Genomic DNA, 22,129 nt, shown 5'->3' on the forward strand with positions numbered 1-22,129 from the left:
AGTAGTTCTTTGTTACACAATCATTTAATTCCTTTTCTGAGAAGAGACATCTCTAGGTATCACGTAAGATAAAACCTTTCAGAATTAAAAAAAAAAACAGAAAAAAAGGAAGGAAGCAGCACAGTGCTCAAGATAAAAGTATTTCATAGTCAGAGCCTTACACAGAAAGGTTAACATTTCAAATGACGTCTGCAAAACCTCCTTCCAAATATGCTTCCTTTCTTGTCTTTGATTAACTTCACTTCACATTAGCACCATGGGGGGAAGCAGGCAGACCTTTTAAAACCTATCGCCATACTAACTGATGTGAGAAAATGTCTCTGGATCTAATGACTTGTGAATAAGATTTATCTTCACACTTTCCAGGCCGCAGTTATTAGCCCCCTGGTGAAATGCTCAAATTATATGCTTGAGAACATAGATACAAATAGACAAAGCCAGGTGTGCCATTCTAATGCAAGTGACCATAAATTCAAATGTAAAGGAAGGAGATCTTAACGGTTAGGAGGAGATTTCTCTCATCAAAACCCCAGTTTTTTTGGTAAAAAAAAATATTTAGGTACTTATTTATTGATATATATACGGTCTTCTATTAGCTTCCAGAAATAAATAGTAGATGATACCGCTCCCTCCAGGAGTCTGTCATTAATTTGGAAAGTTGAGACATACACACATAAAATGGTAAAGAAAGGGTAATAAGATGTGTCAGGCAGTGGTAAGTAGCTTTGTAGGTCAGTTACCTGACACACAAAATAAAGGGGGGACTTCTAATAATATATTGACTCCATTCCACTTTTAAAATATACGTTAGTGTAAACAGTTGGCTTAATAAGAAGAAAATAACTTGTGTAATTATTTCACGTAGAAGCAATCAGTGCTGGGCTCTCGTACAAGCAGGACATAGTTCTAAATGTGCTTGAGGCAGTGGACTGTCTCCAGACAAACGCAGATACCTGCAAATGTTTGCATAGAATTTTGTGCTCAGATCCACTGGCTCAGGTCCCCTCCCCACTCGAGCTTTCACGTCCCCCTTTTAAGGATCACAAGATAAGAGGAAAGACTCAAATAGCTCAGAAGTCAGTCAGTAGGGCATGGGGATACTCTGGAAAATCTGAGACTGCTCAGTTTGAAAGAGCAGCAGCTGTTCAGTTTGAGCAGACTGGTGACACGCAGAACTACAGGTCCAATTCTTTTAAGGAAAACTAGATATTTGAAATTTTTTGTGACATCTTCCAAAATAATATTTTATTTTTGACAACCATCTTAAATAACATTTTAAGAAAATAACACATGAACAAAATGAAGCATATCTGTGGACTGAAGACAAGGTTCCCCTCCCAGCAGGGCTGGCCTGTTGTTTTTTTTTTATTATTATTTTTATTGGAGTCTAGTTGATTTACAATATTGTGTTAGTTTCAGGTGTACTGCAAAGTGAATCAGTTATAGATATATAGATATATATACCTTTTTTGGATTCTTTTCCCATATAGATTATTACAGAATATTGAGTAGATGTTTCCTCTAGTGATTCAGTGTGGCCTGAGGAAGTCAGGGAGAGCTGTGACGTTTACTGATGAGTTACTTCCTAAATGTGTGTGTGTGTGTGTGTGTGTGTGTGTGTGTGTGTGTGCATGTGTATACATAAAGACATATACAATGGGGAAAGGTTTAAAAAGGAGGCAGCCACCCAGACACTGGAAATACCCATGATCAACGGGTTGGAATGATGAGAAAGTATGGAACGTTTGGGTAAAAGAGGAGAAATTTTCCCCAACCAGAAGAGAGAAGATTGACTTTGTAGTAGAACAGAGCCTTGGAAGGCAAGTGGAGGTGTCTGTGTAAGCAGAAGATTCTTGAATGATCTTGATTAATTGCATTTTGATCATACATAAAGATTTGTGCCTCCTAAGATATTTGCCATAAGATGGCATTCCCAAGGAAAATCCAACACTGCATTAGATGGATTAAATTGTGTCAATACCCAGCAAAGACACATACTTTAAAACAGATTTCTTCCTTAGCTATTTATTCACTTGTTATCAATCACAAATATGAATTCAAAATCTTGGAGATCTGATTTCAGTGAGAGAAATGCTGGAGCTTTAATTATTTGGATAGCAATCCTGATGTGAAATTCTGCAGAAGGCACGTCAGAAAATGAGTTGGGTTGAAAGTCAGTTAGGCATGCTAACTTCCATTCATGTACAAATATCTGATTAAATCCATATAATGCAGCTGGGTCCACTTTCATCTTTAATGAAAAGAAAATATCACTCAAAGGATGTGAAAACAGAGACTGAAATTCGAAATATGTCTTTCGTGAACACTCGCAGAATTCGTTTCTCACATTACTGTTGTTTCTGTTTCACTTGTTTGCTTTTTTGTTTGTGTTTTGTTGTTATGGTTTGTTTATTTTTTTTATTGGAGTATAATTGCTTTACAGTGTTGTGTTAGTTTCTGCTGCACGATGAAATGAATCAGCTCTATGTAGGCCTATATCCCCTCCCTCTTGGACCTCCCTCCCACCCTCTCCCCCCATCCCACCCATCTAGGTCGTCACAGAGCACCGAGCTGAGCTTCCTGTGCTTTATAGCTGCTTCCCACTAGCTGTCTATTTTACACATGGTCGTGTAGCTATGTCCATCCTAATCTCCCAATTCGTCCCACCCTCCCCTTCCCCCTTTTATTTGCAGTTGTTATTATTATCTAAGAATGAAAACTCTAAAAAGGACACAAGGGAATACTGTAAAATTTAAATCAGGCTCTGTCCTACCCCAAATGCTCATAACAACAACTGCTTCCTGCCCTCCTTGCTGTTCAAAGAGCTGCCTATAGACCAGCAACAGCAATACCACCTGGGAGCTTGCTAGAAATGCAGGATCTCAGGCCCCGCCTCAAATCAACTAAATTGGAATTTGCAGATTAACAAGATCCCAGGTAATATGTATGGTCATTTGAGTTTGAGAGGCAGTGCATGCCCTCAGCCCTTGTAAAGACCCAGCTTAGTGAGATGCAAGCCTAGTAATATATTAGGAGCCCTCTCCCAACTCACTGTTAGGGTCTGGAAGTAATTCCATAGCCTTCAATGAGTAACCAGGGCCAGTGTGAGCATCAGGCTGTATACAGTAGTCCCCTTATCCTTGGGGGATAAATTCCAAGACCCCTAGTGGATGCCTGAAACCACAGATAGACCAAAGCCTTTATATATAGTACTATGTTTTTTCCTATACATACATATGAGAATTAATTTATAAATTAGGCACAGTAAGAGATTAGCAACAGCAATAATAAAGTAGAACATTTATAACAATATATTGTAATAAAATGTGTGTGAATGTAGCCTCCCTCTCTCTGTTTCTCTCTCAAAGTATCTTATTGTACAAATGTAATGCCTTTTCCATCGTAACTAAGCACTTATCACTCACTGTGGCCATAACTTCTGCCGTTTGAGGCACAACAGTGAAACTAGCACGAATTCCTTTCTCCTTTTTCAAAATTTCACCAATTTGTTCTTACAATGGATCTTAGCAACCTCAGCATATGGCTTTTTTTTCTTTCCTTAAGTCAAGAACTTTCACCTTTTCACGTAAAGGAAGCACTTCACCACTTGTCTTTGGCATATCCAAACTGCCGACATCACTACTCGTGCATTTTGGGGCCATTACTAAGTAGAATAAGGATTACTTTAACACAAACACTGGTCATCTGATAACCAAGTCAGCTACTAAATGACTAACTGGCAGGACATGCTGAACAAGGGGATGATTCACGTCCCGGGCGGGTCAAAGTGGGATGGCATGAGATTTCACCACGCCACTCAAAACAGGGAGCAACTTAAAACTTATGGATTGTTTATTTCTGGAATTTTCCATGTAATATTTTCAGACTACAGTTGACTGAGGGTAACTGAAACTGCAGAAAGAGAAGCCATGGATGCAGAGGAACTCATGTCCTTCCTGATCTATTCCTAACTGTGCCATCAGCCAGCATGCTTGGTTATTTTGCCCTGATTTCTTGGGCTGGATTCTTTCCTCGAATCCCCACGCTTCCCTCTCCTCAACTGGAAGGAAGGTGGCTTTCAACCCTAGCTGCCTCTCTCCCTGGTTTCTGTATCTCCTTTCATCTGAAGCTGCCTTTGCTTCCAGTCTCCTTCACTCTCCTTAAATGCACTGCACTTGTTTTCCATCCTTAAAACCAAGAGCTCTGCGAATGTATCACTACCCCGAAGCTGGATCCTGGCTCTCTTTCCTCTCTTGAATCGGGACAACCTCAGCTAGGGACTAGAGCCAGGATCCCAGCTGACTTTGACTCTCTCCTGAAGTTTGTTTTGGAGCCAGTCCCTCCTCCCCCAGACCCCAGGCAGATTTTTCCTACCCCAAGTTTGTGCCAAGCCTGGACTGTCCCAGCTTGTCCCCTTTGACACAAGGGCCGTTCAACATCACACCCACATAGGACCATGCTGCTGCTGTCAGAAAGGAATTCATTGCTAAGCCCCACCATTGACCTAGCCTTTCGGTCCACTGTCAGCACAGCAAGCATTGCTTCTAGGCGCTGGGGCTGCTGAAGTCCAGAAGCAGGTGGGATAGAGATGGGGAGGCCTGGCAGAATCTAATATTCACAGTCCAGTTGGAGCTTCATGTCGACTCTGATGCTGTGTGAATTTTGACGGATAAAAAGGCCATTAGATTTGAAAAAGTGTACACTGCTAACCTTTACAAGAGCAATCTCAGCAGAAAAGTAGGGCCAGAAGCCAAATGGCAGTGAATTAAGGAAGGAATGAAAAGCAGAGGAAAGCAGGCAGCTAATAACAACATTCATTTCAGACGTTCATGCGTAGAAGGAAGAAGCTGTGAGACGTGAGAGAATCAAGTGACATTTTTGTAAGATAAGGGAGAACTAAACATTTTTGAAGGCAGAAGGAAAAGAGTCCATGAAAAGGAGATATTGGAGACAATGTCTCAAAAGAGCAAAAGAAAGATCTTTGAAAAATCAAGATAAGAAAAAACATTAGAGAGATGGGAGTGATCCTTTAAAGAGGAAAGACTCCTTACCCTCAGATGCATTAAGAAAGAATGAAGGAATGCATGGAGAAAGAAAATACAGTAAGGTGTGTCTGTGTATATATTGATCGGTTCACTTTAATAGTCTTACACTCAACAGAGTAATAAGCAAGAATAAGGATTGTGTTGAGTTGGATTCGGGACTTCCATGGGATCAAAAATGTTTATTGTAGGGCTTCCCTGGTGGCGCAGTGGTTGAGAGTCCGCCTGCTGATGCAGGGGACGCGGGTTCGTGCCCCGGTCCGGGAAGATCCCACATGCCGCGGAGCGGCTGGGCCCGTGAGCCATGGCCGCTGAGCCTGTGCGTCCAGAGCCTGTGCTCTGCAACGGGAGAGGCCACAACAGTGAGAGGCCCGCGTACCGCAAAAAAAAAAAAAAGAAAGATGTTTATTGTAGGAAAAGTCTATGGGAACAATCTATTAATGTATTCTCCTCATTTGAATAGATGGGAAACTGTGAATGAAAAGATAAACTGATTTGCCAAGATGGGCTCAGAGGGATCTCACAGCTGTCAGGATTTGATGCTATGTAGAGGAATTCCTGAAGATCACGAGCGAGACATTAACGCAGAATTTGCCAGGTTCTGGAAATGAAGCTGAGGTCCAGGCTGAGGCTGGGAGTAAGCTTGAGGAGGAAGATGAAGCCACAGTTGAAACTGAGGAAGTTAAAATTCATTTGTTCTTTTTTATTGGGTCTTCACTGCTGCGCACCTGCTTTCTCTAGTTGTGGCGAGCAGGGGCTACTCTTCGTTGTGATGCACGGTGTGCGGGCTTCTCATCGCGGTGGCTTCTCTTGCTGAGGAGCACGGGCTCTAGAGCACAGGCTCAGTAGTTGTGGCGCACGGGCTCAGTAGTTGTGGCGCACGGGCTCTAGAGCGCAGGCTCAGTAGTTGTGGCGCACGGGCTTAGTTGCTCCACAGCATTTGGGATCTTCCAGGACCAGGGATCGAACCCATGTCCCCTGCGCTGGCAGGCAGATTCTCAATCACTGAGCCACCAGGGAAGTCCCAGTTCATTTGTTCATATTTATAAGGCATGAGCACTATAGTTCTGCTCTACTTTGTGACCCAAGAGGAGGAGCAAAGAAAGGAGAAGGAGAAGAAGTGATACAGGGTCGGGCTTGGTTTGGTCCATCAATGAGCAAGAATGGTTGGGAGCCTAGGGCTGTTGGGAGGGCAGCATGAGCCACTTTCCACTCACGGTGCCTTCTCAGTGGAGAAGCTCTAATGAAACCCAAGTCTTCACTGTCTCAGGTCTCGCCCAGTGAATATGGAGACATTCTAAACTATGTCAAATATGTGGACTTTGTAGACTAATGACGTACACTTGATTCCTGATTCCACTACTAACTAGCTATGTAAACTGAAACTAGTTATTCTGATCCTTCATTTCCTCATCCACAAAAGAAAGATACTACTACTCACCTTACAAATACGTTGTGAAAGTTAAATTCTGGAGAACTTAGCACTAAGTACCTAGTAAATACTCAAATGTCACCACAAATGGTTACATAGGTCTCTTCTTCTAATGAAATAGAAACATGCACCATAAAATATAAGGAGATATCATCTGTCTTGAAGTATCAGATTATTACCTAGCAATAGCTGTGTAATATATGCCCATTCAGATATTCTCTAGAATTCTCTACAGTGAATAAGATCATTCTCGCAGCTCAGCTCCCATCATGTGGAAAAGTAGAAAGCTATCAAACCTGGTAGGGAACATATACTTTTTGTCAGTGATGCTGAGAGAGATGCCTCGAGAACCCTTTTAAGATGCCATATTTTTAAAGCTCACTGAACACTATTCTCTCCCGCTGAGTTTATGTGACACCAAAGCTTCTTCCCACACAGTTTCTACTTCTCAAGGCAGAGTAAGGAGACCAGCTTTAACTACCACTGAACCAACCCTAATGCCCTTCTCCTGGGATGCCCATACAGCAAAACAGTTTCAATCCGACAACTGGAACAAGAAACCAATAATAGTCAGAGCTATTGTCACGTATTCTCATTTTTAAACACCTGAAATAGAAGCAGAGGTGCCATTTATTTTCACCCACAACTACAAAAAATATCGCCTACTTTTTACTTAGGATTTCTGTGGGTACAGTTTAAAGCATCTAGAAATTTCACTGGTTATTGAAGTAAAATACTTTAATCCAAAAAAATTAGTTGAAAAAACAGTTTTAGAACTACTTTCTTTCAGTCCGACCCCTCTTACCCAACCCAAATATCCTTTTTGATTAACACTCCAACTCCCAAATTCCCTTTCTGGAATGTGGTTACATGTAAACATTCTGCACTTTGATGGAGGTTGACAATTGCGCCTGAGATATCTACCTTGAAAATGCCAACTGGGGACAACAAAGGTTGCCGAGAGCCAGCTTTGGCACCACGGGAACAGCTGCTCCTTTGAGAATCCCACTGACCCCACTGGTAGCACATGGCTCTGTCTGACATATTTGGATTGCAACAGCTTTAGTGTGGCTTATACAACCCAGAGCTCATCCCCAGCTTCCATAAATCATGCTACGCACTTTTATCAAAGGTAAAGAACCAAGATTGCTGCTTGGGTGGTTCTTTAAGTTTTCCTTCTTGGACCTGGGCAACTGTCTCATTTCTTGAAAGATGAATTTCACAAATTATAAAGAAAACTCCATCCTTCCACCATCCTACAATGGAATAGATTCTTAAACACATTATTTGAGGACTCTTAGGAACAAAAATGATAGAACCCCTAGAGATCAACACAGACTCTCTAAGAGTAGATCATAGTGAATTAACCTTGTTGCATTTTCAGTAATGATTGCTAGACTGTGCTTGGATCTAAATACATGGTGCACCTGAATTTTAACAAAACATTTAGCAATCAATTAAACTCCAATAATAATGAATTCGCCTGGACCCTGACAGGCACTAGAATTTGAAAGGAAATATCACAGCCTTATAGTTCTGGGATCATTCCAAAGCCATCTTAGGAGAAAACTCTTAGTTTGGGCAATAAGAAAATGGATAACATTAGTGAAAACCTCCTCCTTTCTAATGATTTCAACATATTATAAGGAATAATGATGACTGTTGCTCATTGTATTGGAAAAGTATCTAGTAAAACTAAAAGTAAAGTCTAAAAACTCCAGATTATTAGACACAAGCATCTTGGAACTATTTTATGCTTTTGACTCAAATCTTGTACTTCTCAGGCTTTTTAACTGCTTTGGAAAGTTTAAATCATCATTTTAAAAGACCAGAACATGTGGTGAGCAGTGGGGTGCGTGAACACCTGGATAGTACTTAATCCCATGTAAGATTACTGTGCAAAAAATCTTGGGACTTCCCTGGTGGCGCAGTGGCTAAGAATCTGCCTGCCAATGCAGGGGACACAGGTTCGATCCCTCGTCCGGGAAGATCCCACATGCTGGGAGCAACTAAGCCCATGCGCCACAACTACTGAGCCTGCGCTCTAGAGCCTGCGAGCCACAACTACTGAGCCTGCACTCTAGAGCCCGCGTGCTGCAACTACTGAAGCCGGCGCGCCCTAGCACCTGTGCTCCGCAACAAGAGAAGCCACCGCAATGAAAAGCCCGCGCACCACAACAAGGAGTAGCCCCCGCTCGCTGCAACTAGAGAAAGCCCGCGCGCAGCAACAAAGACCCAACGCAGCCAAAAATTAATTAATTTTTTAAAAAGAAAAATCTTGAGATTATAGTATAAAGGAGTTTGTAACTGCTTTGCCAAGTAAATGCAGCTTTGGATTGTAGAAGAGCTGTATATATAGCAGCAGTAAGGAGACGGGTCAGCATCACGGGCTACAGAGTCAGAGTGTAACTTCCTACCTAAGTGGTTTGGGGACAGACTGATTAACCTCTGTACCTCAGTTTTCTCCTTCATAGAATGAAGATAATGATAGAACTTAGGTCTTAAAGATATAAGGGCTTAATGAATCAATGGACCCATAGTGTCTTGCTAAGCCCTGTGCTAAGCACTAGACATCCACTAGCTCAGTAACCCTCACAATAATCAAGTATTTAATACAATCATTTCCCCCATTTTATATATGAGGAAACTGAGGCTCAGAGAGGTCAAATACCTTGCCAAAGGTTGCTCAGATAGTACTGGCAAAGGCAGTATTTGAACTGAGATCTCTCCAACCACAAAGCTGGGCTCTCAACCAGCATGACCATTAACTGTAAGATAAGCACTGGATTCCAGGAGCGAGGCTGAAACCCATCCTGAGAACCGGATACGCTGGAGGAACACCAGAAGCAAGAGTTGCCACTTGTGGATTCCTCAAGCGTTAAATGGAACTCCCTGAATGCCTCCAAAGAAGACCATTGGTCCCGGGGACCCTGAAGTTGTTCTAGAAGTCATGAGAAAAGAGATACAGAGGCTCAGAATAAAGGAGGGTGCAGGAACAGCACCCAGGCGAGGTGGCAGTACTCATCACAGAGACCATCGGGAGAGGTCAGGCGGTCCATGACATGGGATCCTCCCCCGCCTTGGCCCTGAATGGAGGATGGGTGATCGCTGCAGAACAGTGAAGTCCGGGCAGATCCTAGGCTGCGCCTCTGCTTCCCTCAAAGGTTCATTAGTTACGAAGGCTGGTGCCCTGGTCCTGCAGCCAGTTGCTCACAAAGGACACCCTGGGGCCTTCTCAGAACTAGACCACGGTCTCATTCGGTCTCTGTTCAAGAAGGGAATTAGGTGGAATTGACTCCATGTACTAATTCAGCCAAGGGGATCACAGCTCCTACCACATGTCACTAGGTGGGACTTTCAAATACATCCCTCAAACAAATTAAGAAACCTGTGAAAACCCCACTTGATTACGGACAAGTAGACTTCCATTTTGCAAAATGTCTCCCCTTAAATTCCACAGATCGTCCAAGCAGAGGAATGCCTGTTTTTCTCTCGGGTTCTCCTAAGACCTGTAAAGTCTGTATATCCACATAGAACTCCATCTGCAACAAGGGGCTGAGAAGTCTACAGAGGTTGCATGACTGTCCCTGGATGGCGGGAGCAGTGTCCACAATCGACAGGGCTCCAGACATTGCCGTTTGTTAATATCCTCTCAACGACTCCCTTGCTGACTGAGCCAGCTCCTCAGTGGGAAGCGGGTGGCAGTGGACAGACACACAGATCTGTATGCCCTGGGGCAGTGCCTGGCTACCTAAGATGGGACTCAGAGCACGGCCACTCTGCCATCCGCTGCCTTTCAGTGAGTGCTCTGGGGATCTCCGTTCTCAATACGTAAGATTTGGAGATGGACGTCCCACTGTCGGGTTTTGTGGTCCAGTGGCAAGCTGGATTTGAGGGCGTATTGGCAGGAAAGTCTCTCCTGAGACACTGAGGGTGCCCACCCTTGACCCTGAGAGGCACAAGAAGAGTCAACATGCTCTAGTAAGCCAAAGAACAGATTCAAAATGAGTCATCAGAACTAGAGGTCTGAGTTGCTAGAGAGTGAAGTCAACAGCTCAAGATGGAAACAGGGACAGAAGATGGAACAGACAAGTTGAGGTGGGTCTGAGTGGGCTTCTGCCCAAGCCCAGCTTTTACTCCAGTTCCCTGGACCTGACTCCATGTAGAGGGTCAGGTATGGAGGGGGCAGAGCTCGATGTGACCCGGAGTAAGTCCCCATATATGCTCACCCAAGACCCTACCCACCACATTCCAACACCATCACAAAAGCAACTCTTTAGCTCCAAGCTACATTTACGTGCATCTCACACATTTACAAATTGACTTTTAGCTTTATGTTTAAGATTGTAAAATGGGTAAAAACTAGAAGACATTTCCCTTAATAGAAACATTTTTCTTCACATTACCTCGTAACACTCAGGTACTATGACCCTACCAAACTATTTACATGGTGCCACTGAAGAATCATCAAGCTTGGCAGTGGACACTTAGAAAGGTCCCAGATACAAGTTACCTAAATAGGCTTGTCTGTCTGTCTGTCCTGTTTGAACAATGCTCTTATTCCTCAATGACCTGACACCAGAAATGCACTGAGAACAAAGCTTTTTGCAAGTCAGAGTAACTTGTGTGTCCTCTGTAGATTGCTGAGCTGGCTTCTGCAGAGTGTCTGCATCATAAAAGCATGTCATTAAAAAGCTTATCTTCCTTGGTTGAAGCCAGCAAACCATTTGTTTTCCATTTTGACTGTCTACACAAGTGCTTCTCATACACATAAGGGCAATAAATCCCCAAAGCCCAAAGTAACGTGATGCCGTTGCCAGTGTATATTTTTATGGTCATCGTAGAGAAAACAACTTATTTCCATATTCATTGATTCATTTGGAGCCCAGGGTGCCAGTGGGACTCTTAGGAGAGTAAACCAAATGTCTTCAAATAATTTCAGGCTTCACTTGGCATAGGACACTTCCATAAACAGACATAACAAATTCTGGATTCCTGAAGGGTAAGTCTGAGCAGCTTGATTAAAAAACAAATAGGTTAGGAATTACTAGGATTCCGAGGATACTCTCTCTGGAGTCATAATAAATAAGAAGCCAGTCCCTCCGGGGACCTCCTCCCCTGAGGATCCTAAGTTCCCAGACTTTTGTTCTGCTGGGCACACAGAAGAAAACAGATGGACATGGGTGACAGTTGCACGAAGAAGCCCTCCTGGAAGCCATAGAGAAAGAAACGTGTCCACACAGCTCTGTGCGATGAGACTGTCCACCTGCAGCCTGTTCTTCAGTCTCAGAGTTTTTTTTTTTGTTTTTGTTTTGGTTTTTTTGCGGTACACGGGCCTTTCACTGTTGTGGCCTCTCCTTTTGCGGAGCACAGGCTCCGGATGCGCAGGCTCAGCGGCCATGGCTCACGGGCCCAGCCGCTCCGCGACATGTGGGATCTTAAATATCTCCCTAGGAAGGAAGGATATGCCTGCTGTCCCGTCCAATACAGAGGGTGAGCCATTGCACAAAGCTGAGCCCACACCCCTTCTAAAAGAGGGAGTCGGAAGGTTCCCAAGTTAGTAACCATGTGTCATGTGCCTGGACATTCTGTCGTCTGTCATCCTGACATGACAAGAGGGCAGGCTGCATTCAGACTTGCAGTGAGGGTTGGAGCATTCCTTATGAAAACCACACATCACTTCAGAAAAGTGGCTAGAAAATTCTTATTCCATCATCTTATTTCTCCTCTCCCCAGTGAAGGAAGCAGCATGTATTCAGGAATGCCTGTAGCTACTTTTAATGTACTTCAAATGTTTGGTTTCATGTAAAATCAACCAATAGTTAATTCATAAGTGGAAATAGACTAAGATCCCTAAAATCCCTTTTCTTTCTACATGTTTACGATACATCCATCTGTCTAACATGGTACAATCATTGGCTTGTTCTCGTGTTTGTTGCACGACCCAGATGGTATCAAAGCAAAACAGCAAAAATCTATGGAACTTATCAAGACAAAGCTACTGCTGTGGTGAGCAGAGCCGGCTTTTACGTTGGCTGAGTGACCCAGGAACCCTGTGGGAATTTCAGCGTTGCTAACACGCTGGAATTCACCCACCTTATTTCAGCCGTACTGGTTTCCCTGCCCCCACTTTGCTTTGCAATACAGCGCTTCTCATCATTTATTCATTCATAAACATTTAATGAGTACGTTCTTTTTACCAGACAATGTGTCCGAAATGCAAAGTTGAGTTGACAAAAAGTTCTCTCCAGAGCCTGGTGGTGGAGACAGACATGCAAACCGATTGTATAATCATGTGAAATGTGCCTCCATGAGGCCATGCCAAAGTAAGGGAAGGAGCAGATCCTCCTCCTGAAGGACCCAGGTCAGGACTCTCAGAGGATGTGGCCATGCTATCAGCTCTCTCCGAGGGTTCCTGCCTTCAAGGGTCTACTGGGAAGTGCACACATAGCTATGATACAAAGCAATGCTGGGAACCGCCATTGGAGATATAAGAACAAAGTGCTGAGACAGTTCAGACTAGAGGCGTATCCACTGGAGAGATCAAAGAAAGTGACATTAACGTCAGGACTTAGAGGATGAGTGGGTTTGGGCAAGCAGAGATATGAGAACGGGTTAGGGGTTGGTGGGCATGCAAAGAGTGGGGAAAGTGTAGGGAGTTGGAGCACAGGCTATGGCAGAGAAGAGTCGGGGATAAGCCTCGGAAGCCAGGTTGAAGCAGGATTATAGAGGGCTTGGAGACAGATAACAAGTGCATGTGTGCTTGGACAGGTGAGAGATTCTTTGTTCTCCATGACCCCAAATTGTGAATTATGATTAAAAAAAGAGTTTATCCCCATCAGAAAACAAACATGTTGTAGTAATGCCCACTTTTCAAAACAAAAACCAAAATCCCCATCGACCTCACATCTTTCTCCAGCTGCTGTTCCTTTCTCTACTGTCCTTTTAGGCAAAACTTCTTGAAACAGTCGTTGACACCCTATTTCCTCCTGAACCCACTCTGATCAGATTTTTGCCCCACCCTCCATCAAAACCACTTCCATCAGGGTCTCCCACTTCCTCCACTTTACCCAGCCCAGTGCTCAGTAACACAGTGCTGGCTGTCCTTGACCTATCTGAGGCCTTGGATGCGGCCAGTAGCCCTGGCTTTCTTGTACCTCTGTACCCCTTGGGTCAGTCCTTTTCTGTCTCTTGCTGGTGAGTTAACTTCTCTCCAACCCCTAAATGTAATATGTTCCAGGGCTTCATCCCTGGACCTCTTCTCTCCCTTCACTCACTTCCTTAGTGATCTAATCCAGTCACATGGCTTTAAATACTATCTATAGATACACTGATGACCTCCAAATTTATCGTCACTCTTTGCCTGAACCATTTCTCAGGGTTGTGTTTTCAGCTAGCATCCCTAAGGGATGAAGTAACTTCTCCCCCGTCCCACCCCTGACAAACAGTAGGCTTGCTCCCTCTTGCTAGAAAAGTAACTCAAAAAAAAAAAAATCACTATAGAGATTCTTTAAATATTTCTGTGTGATGGGTTTTTAGAGGTAAAATTACTGGGTGAAAGCGTATAATGCTTTTTGCCAACTTTTTCTTCCAAACGTAGTATATGAGAGTATCTATCTGACCACCTTTGCTAATACACACCCACAAAAAAAAAAATGTTGCAAATTTGGTCATAACATAGTTTTCTTGTACTCTTAATGTGCCTTTAATTTATGACTGATGTATGACATCATTCCACAGTTTATTAGTTTTCTTTCTTTCTGTATAGCTTAAATATTTATGTTCTTTGCTCATTTTTCTATTGTTTATCTTTTTTTTTTTACTTAGACGAATGCTTTAAGATGGGTGGGATTGGAGGAGGGGGAGGCCTAAGAGGGAGGAGCTATATGTATACATATAGCTAATTCACTCCATTGTACAGCAGAAACTAACACAACATTGTAAAGCAATTATACTCCAATTTAAAAAAAGTAACTCAATATTCCTCTCCTGCAACACCACCCACTATACGCACAGGGGTCCATCATGGGCCAAGGGGCACGGGGGATACAGCAAAGAGGTGTGAAGCATGTGCTGGCTTCTGTGCCGTGAGCAACAAAGTCCTTGGTCTCTGGTCCAGCACCCGTGAAAGAGTAACAGGCTAACTTGCTAGCTTATAAAGTAGAGTAAAATCCCAACCCCTGCACATTCTTGACATTAGGTAGCTATGCTTCCTTTTATAAGGAACTTAACACCTTAACCCAAATAAATTACATGCAGAAGCTTTCTGGTCACAAGTGTCCAACTTAATGACTTCCATAGGGACGAAGTTCTACACAGAGTAAAGCGGGTCAGTCTCTGCCTGCCTGCCTCCAATAGGGCTGGCTTCGGCCAAGACTTTTTTTTTCTCCATCTTTCTCTCTCTTTTTTTTTTAACATCTTTATTGGAGTATAATTGCTTTACATTGGTGTGTTAGTTGCTGCTGTATAACAAAGTGAATCAGCTATATGTATACATATATCCCCATATGCCCTCCCTCTTTCATCTCCCTCCCACCCTCCCTATCCCACCCCTCTAGGCGGTCACAAAGCACTGAGCTGATCTCCCTGTGCTATGCAGCTGCTTCCCACTAGCTATCGATTTTACATTTCATAGTGTATATATGTCAATGCTACTCTCTCACTTCGTCCCAGCTTACCCTTCCCCCTCCCCGTGTCCTCAAGTCCATTCTCTTTGTCTGCATCTTATTCCTGTCCTTCCCCTAGGTTCATCAGAAACAAATATGCTAGCACATATATATGGCCAAGATTTTTATAAAGTCATTTTGGACTTGAGGAAGAACTGACTAACAAAGAGCTGTTTAGAACCTGTGTTAAATAGAGAAACTTCTGTCATTCCTTATGGATTCTCTTAAGCTTTAGGGCTTAAATGTTGGTGTGAATGCTGGGAAATTTGGGAAAGTATTGGGGAGTTATTATTGTTCAAGAATCCTTTTGGCTTCCCTCAGACCCCTCAGTTCTCTCACCCTAACGCTAGGTCTGAAAAAGCTCTTCTAAGTTCCCTAAATGCGCTTTTCTCACCCGTCCACTTCACCTAAAACTGGTCAAGCTTGTAGAGATGACTCATTTCTTTGACTCATTGTTACCAAGACCCACAATTAGCAGGACACACAGACAATGGATTGCTGCCATCCTAGTATCTGCATGTGTGAAACCTAATCCCGGCAATCCTTATACAAGGCCCGCAGGCCCAAACAAATCAATCTCATATACAAATCTTACTTGCAAAAACTAGTCAATTCCTTCATCAAAATATAAAAACAATGGAGTCCGCCTGCCGATGCAGGGGACGCGGGTTCGTGCCCTGGTGCCGGAAGATCCCACATGCCGCAGAGCGGCTGGGCCCATGAGCCATGGCCGCTTAGCCTGCACGTCCGGAGCCTGTGCTCTGCAATGGGAGAGGCCACGACAGTGAGAGGGCCGCGTACCGCAAAAAAAAAAAAAAAGAAAAATGGTGTTGGAATCTAGTCTTATGCCATTTACATCCGTTTAATATATTGAAAAAGGTGGAATTTATGCAATCAGAATTTACAATATGGAGGAGAAAATCATTCAAATGTTACAACTATAGAGATGGATGTTTTTAATGGAAAAGGGGTGTCTTTAATAAAAACGAATGACTCAAAACTTTATTTAAAGCAGAAATAATCAGGATTATTATCCTGATATTATTTATTTTATGTGTCTTCACTATTGGCAAGAATGCATTTTATTCCATTTGTTGGAGATAAGCAGAAAGCCACAGGGACTATTTCAACTCATGTTCTGGGAAACCAAGAACTATGCAACAGTCAGCTTCTACAGATAAGTGATTAACATGATGTCTAGACATGTTCTCATGAGAATAACATTATTAATTAAACAGTCATTTGGTTAATCATGATAGCAAAAGTAATTTTGGGAATAAATATTTTATTAATATGCCAGTCAATAAAGCAAAAGTAAAAGGATATATTTTAATTAATTGATTTGTTATAATATTGAGATTATGTCTGACAAATTCTGTTTGAAGGCCTGGACGATGATCTAATATTTCTAATACGGCATGTCTTTATCTTATTGTTTCCGGTTAATGGTATTGCATATTTCAATTACTTAGCCAAAATTCCTTTCTTTACGTCTCTCAAGATATTATTAAGATCCATTAGTAAACAATTGGATATGACAGATTTTCTGTTGCTATGCATTGCTCTGTTCTTTAAAAACTGGGTGTTCTCACATTTCATTAATAAAAAATAATTCACTGAATAGGGAAGGATAGTGTGGTATCACTATAACTAAGAGCCTGATCTTACTTTCTATTTGTCAGAAGACTCATTTGGGGGGCTTCCCTGTTGGCGCAGTGGCTGAGAATCTGCCTGCCAATGCAGGGGACACGGGTTCGAGCCCTGGTTTGGGAGCATCCCACCTGCCGCAGAGCAATAGGCCCATGAGCCACAACTACTGAGCCTGCACTCTGTAGCCCACGAGCCACAGCTACTGAGGCCCGTGTGCCTAGAGCCTGTGCTCTGCAACAAGAGAAGCCACCGCAATGAGAAGCCCACAAACCGCAACAAAGGGTGGCCCCGGCTCACCACAACTAGAGAAAAGCCCACGCGCCACAATGGAAGACCCAATGCAGCCATAAATAAATAAATTTATTAAAAAAAAAAAAAGACTCATTTGGAAAAAGAGAAATAAATCTATCGATGAATTATCTTCAGTATATAGACAATCTTTTCAGAAACACAGTTAACCCAATAATTTTAAAATAATCCGTGGTCCTAAAACACAGGGAAGAAATACAAAATAAATAAAACTTAAGTAAAAACTTTTTTTTTTTGCGGTACGCGGGCCTCTCACTGTTGTGGCCTCTCCCGTTGCGGAGCACAGGCTCCAGACGCGCAGGCTCAGCGGCCATGGCTCACGGACCCAGCTGCTCCGCGGCATGTGGGATCTTCCCGGACCGGGGCACGAACCCGCGTCCCCTGCATCGGCAGGCGGACCCTCAACCACTACGCCACCAGGGAAGCCGTAAAAGCATTTTTTTGAAAAATTATTCAGTTGAGTTTGCTCCTCTTGCCTTTATAAAAGTACATCTATAATCGTCTCTTATGTAGTCCTTCTCACTTGCTCAATGTCTCATCCTGACGCCAAACCTCTCCCTGAATTTCAGCTGCACTCACTCAAATGATGGAATCAGAACTAAATAACTTGCATTTGTTCTTCAGTGTTAGCCATCTGGTCAACCCCTTTTTGTTTAGCCTGGAAGGAAACTTGTATTAGAATCATTAAAAAGTTTCCTGCAAAAAAATAAATTTTTATTTTGTATTAAAAAGAGTCCCTAGAGGTTGCTTCGATTTGTTCCTTTAAATGTATAAATATGTAACAAAGCAATTTATGGAACAGTCATTAGCAGTTACTGTTTCCCAGGTCTCTTGTAACAGCTGGAAGGCAAACCAGAGAAGGGTGGGGCAGACTTCATTTTCAAGTTAAAATCTATCAGGATGGGATTTTTTTTCAACCCCATCAAATTAACTCTACATATTGGTGTATGAAAAGAGTGTTTTAGCATTGAGTTCACCGAGTTTGCTCTCAAGGACCCTTCTCATCAATCCTCTGGCCTTTCTTCCAGTAAATGCCAATGAACCAACCAGTAAATGCCGATGGACCCAGCATATCAAATGGAATGAGCTAATGTTAGAAGACACCAACATATGTTCCCTGTCAAAGAGGCTAATAATACGCTAATATACACTTTAGACATCATTGTCATCTCTAAAGGTATCAATGAAGACAAAATAATAATTTATTCTACTTCAAATCAGCATAAAGGTGTAAACAGATTTTTTTATAGAGATGTATAGTCTATTAGGAAAGTAGAAAAATAGTATTCATCGTAGTATTGAGCTATCATGAAGGCCTTGGCTTTATACTAGAAAAGTTCTACAGCACTCAATCAAAACAGTTTGCTTATCTTTCACCTACTTAGATGGAAAAATAATGATTTGTGAGATCTAACTTAGCTGAGTTTGCTGTAGGGGAAAAATTATTGAACTACGTAAGCTATCAAGCATCTGTGGCCTAACTATTCAATAAGCAACGTCCAAGATAAACAATGCAGTATCTAAATGTTGGTCTGTAACCAAAGTAACAAAACTAGTTCAGACATTTTTCTACTGTAACATGATTCATCCATTCTTCTACTGCCCTTCTCCTTGCAAAGTGAGTAGAAGAGACCCAAAGTATCCGCCATCCTAGTCACACTGCATACAAAGAGACTCTTGATTTGTTTGGCCGTCACTTGGTATAGCTCTTTAGGGTTCAAAAGATATCTGATCTGCCTGTTTCTGTCACTAGGACTCATGTCAGCTGAACTCATTGCACTGCTCTTTAAGCAAAAGGGTCATCTTCAAAGTCAATTCTCCACAGTAGGTCATATTCATCTAATGAGGTACATAAAGGAATCCAAAGTAGAACACATGTATTAAAAGGAATGAACAAGATAATCCATGGAAGCATAAGGAGAAAATATTACTCCTATTTCTTTCTATCTGTCTATATATTTTCTAAAAACCTAAGAAAAACCAGCCTTTAACAATATCTACCACGTGGCTTGACTCTGGTAGCCTCACCAGGACTGCACGTTAGGACTTCATGTGTTACTAAAGTACTAGCAATATCCCATGAGGCAACAGGAGCCTCCCTGTACGATGTGGCCGCAGAAGAACTCAAAGGAATATTGTTCTCTTGGGTAGGGTCCTGCTCCAGAACTGCACAGCCAGCTCTCTTCAGAAGGCCTTACCCTGGACTATGGGCGCACATACACATCCCTGCCCTTGAAACCAAGTAGGACCCTGTGAGGCCCCCTAGGGTACAAAAGCCTTTTTGTATCCCTGTTTCTTAGTAGGAAAAAGGTTTCAGTCTCTTAAACATTCCCTGAGTGCCAAAGGACAGGTTCAAATAGTTACTAATTAGGGAAGGGAGGGTATGCAGAAACAAAGGGGGAACAGTCAAGTAAGAAGAACAATATATGTGGTATTCGTGGCTGGCAGTGGCTAATTAACAAAACAATTTCGTATTCAAATAGAATTTACATGCTCAGAGCATTTTCCACAATTAAGTAAATGATTGGTATTTAATTTACAATGAACATATTTTGATTCCCTTTGTGGTAATTAAACATTAAAATAGTTGTAGTAATAATGAGAGTTGCTACAAATTGCTCTACAAATAGTCAAAACTTAGATGTTCTGAATAATCTGTGGTGATTTTGCAATATAAGAACTGTAAATCCCAAATCAAAATCTAAGTGAAATGTCTGCAGTTTCTTTCCCAGTTCTGTGTACTACTTTAGAAAGCCATTAAACCTAAGTAGAAGTGAAAAGGTTCTTTAAAATCACAGCTGTTATTTTAAAACATTTAAATAGCATTTAAGATTTTTTTCTATTACAAATTCATAGACGATAATACTGTGTATTCTTTATCTATTGGTTACATAGGCTTTTTAATTATGGACATCTGTCCTAGATTTTTAAGATATTTTTTTCTCCTTTGCAGTTGGTTGGTTTTGTGTATGCCTGTTATGTGATCAGTATTTTCATGGAAGAAGAGGACACCTGTAAGTATTATTCTACCTACCTGTGGGTTTATTTTATCTGAGATATAGCTTCCAAAACTAATCATTACAGGACCGTGAAATCTTTTATATTGGGAATTTTAAATGATTAAAATCAGCATAGTAAAGTTACAATCAAACATTTACCAACTATACTGCACACACACAAGATGGCACTAAGTATTGAAACTCTCAATCCAAGTCATGTGGGAGGATGCTCAGAGACAGGGACACCTACAGATAGATGGCTGTTGTTTCATTTTAGTAACTTTTCATCAGAGATCTAAACGTTTCTCTGAGTAGAAAATTGGGGTTGTTTTATCCATCACTAATTGTAAGTATGCTGGCTACAGAATTTTGAAATCTGACTAATAGCAATAACATCAATACAATAACAGTCTACCAAGAACTACACATACATAAACTACATAAAATACTCTGAGAAAACTAAAAATGACAGCCTTCAATGCAAGATGTAAAAAAAAAAGAGACAGAGATGCTGAAAAGGAATTAATGGAATGATAAAAAGCTAAGTGGTCACATTTTAGCAGAACACTAAAAAAAAAAAAAGAAAAGACATATTACCCAAAGTTATGTGGGTAGAGATTTAGCAACATAGGTTAACGAGTGGCATTTATGGAGTGTCTGCTAATGTCTAAGGCACTTCTTGGCACCACTCCATTATGGGTTCATGTAATACCAAAGACAAATTTAATTTAAAAAAAAATATTAGATAAACAAATCATACCCAACCATCCCAGGGATTTGGTTATACCGCTGCAGATACTCTCTGGGTTGCAAAGTTGACTCTTAAAAAAAATGAGGATAAGTGTCTAGCTAGCCATTACAACTTCTTTCTAGAACACAACTCCAAAAGGGTCTGATGAGTGCTTGCCACCAAACAGGTACAGTGCATGGCGTATGAACTGGAATCCAGTTAACAATGAGGATTTATTTAACCAACTGGAAGAAATATTAGACCTTGAGATTAAACTCATCAGGCAGTGAAAACACGCAAACGTACCACATCATCTCTTTTGTGCTTGCTTGGGGCTTTGTTTTGTTTTGTTTTGTTTTTCAATGCTAGATAAGGTGGAAAGTTTCTGACATTTCAAAAGTGCTGTTGTAATGACAATACTTTTGACTATGAGGTTAACTTCAAAAAGTACATTTTCAGGTGTTCCATTAGTAGTTCCACAATTTGACAAAGTTAATGTACAGAAAATCAGCAACACGCTTCCAACTCACAGCTAAGACAGCCTGACAGCCAAAAAACAACCGGTTGAGCAGGGACAATTTCAACTGGATTGAAAGCTAAAAAAATTATTAGAATTGGTGCTGAATAAATACTTCCCCCAAAATGATACACTGATTGATAAATCCCAGCTGAATACCTTATAAAGTACTTCTGAGTAGGTACCAAAATGATCCTGTTCCTTCTCCTCACCGAACTGACTAGAGGTTCTCAAGTGATGCTAATGCTTCATCCCCATCTTACTGTGTGAGGACAGGTAGATTAATCAATAATCTTCTTTTATCTAGTAGAATAAATACATAAAGGGCTTTTCCTTGAAGCTTGTGATTTTAAGCAAAACTTGGAAATGCAAACTGTCATGCAAAATAAAAGGCTCATCTAAATTGGGTAAAAGATTTTTGACCTTCTAGCAGCCTTTTTAGAGAAATAATTTCAGTGTATATGGATCAGATTGCTCCTGGCAGATATCGTAGGTTTATTGATTGTAGAGTCTTTAACTAGCTTAAGTTTCTCTATAGAAACCTCTGAATCAGCTATTTTAATGCCCATCAAACCAGCATTGAAGCACCTGCTAGCAGCCTATTCTGTTAATGGTTTAATTGTACTGTTTGTTATTAGGGCCCTACATTAAGTTACCAAGAGACATCTGTATAAAGTAGTTATGTTACCATCAATTTAAATAATACTTAGAGCCAAAAGGGTCTTGGGTGCTCAAAACAAAGTAAACATGCTGTAGACCAACCTGACGTGATAATCGGCGGGGA

General features: G+C 41.7%; 1 protein-coding gene across 1 annotated transcript in view; it reads left to right on the forward strand.

Annotated features, from left to right (window-relative positions):
* Positions 1 to 22,129, forward strand: part of NKAIN3 (sodium/potassium transporting ATPase interacting 3) — a 333,800-nt gene that overhangs the window by 284,719 nt on the left and 26,952 nt on the right. Inside the window, 1 exon segment of the mRNA XM_024742568.1 lies at positions 20,053 to 20,113. Coding sequence (XP_024598336.1) covers positions 20,053 to 20,113 — 61 coding nt within the window.

This window comes from Neophocaena asiaeorientalis, unplaced genomic scaffold (genome assembly GCF_003031525.2).
Source record: "Neophocaena asiaeorientalis asiaeorientalis breed wild unplaced genomic scaffold, Neophocaena_asiaeorientalis_V1.1 scaffold226, whole genome shotgun sequence".
Lineage (NCBI taxonomy): Eukaryota > Metazoa > Chordata > Mammalia > Artiodactyla > Phocoenidae > Neophocaena > Neophocaena asiaeorientalis.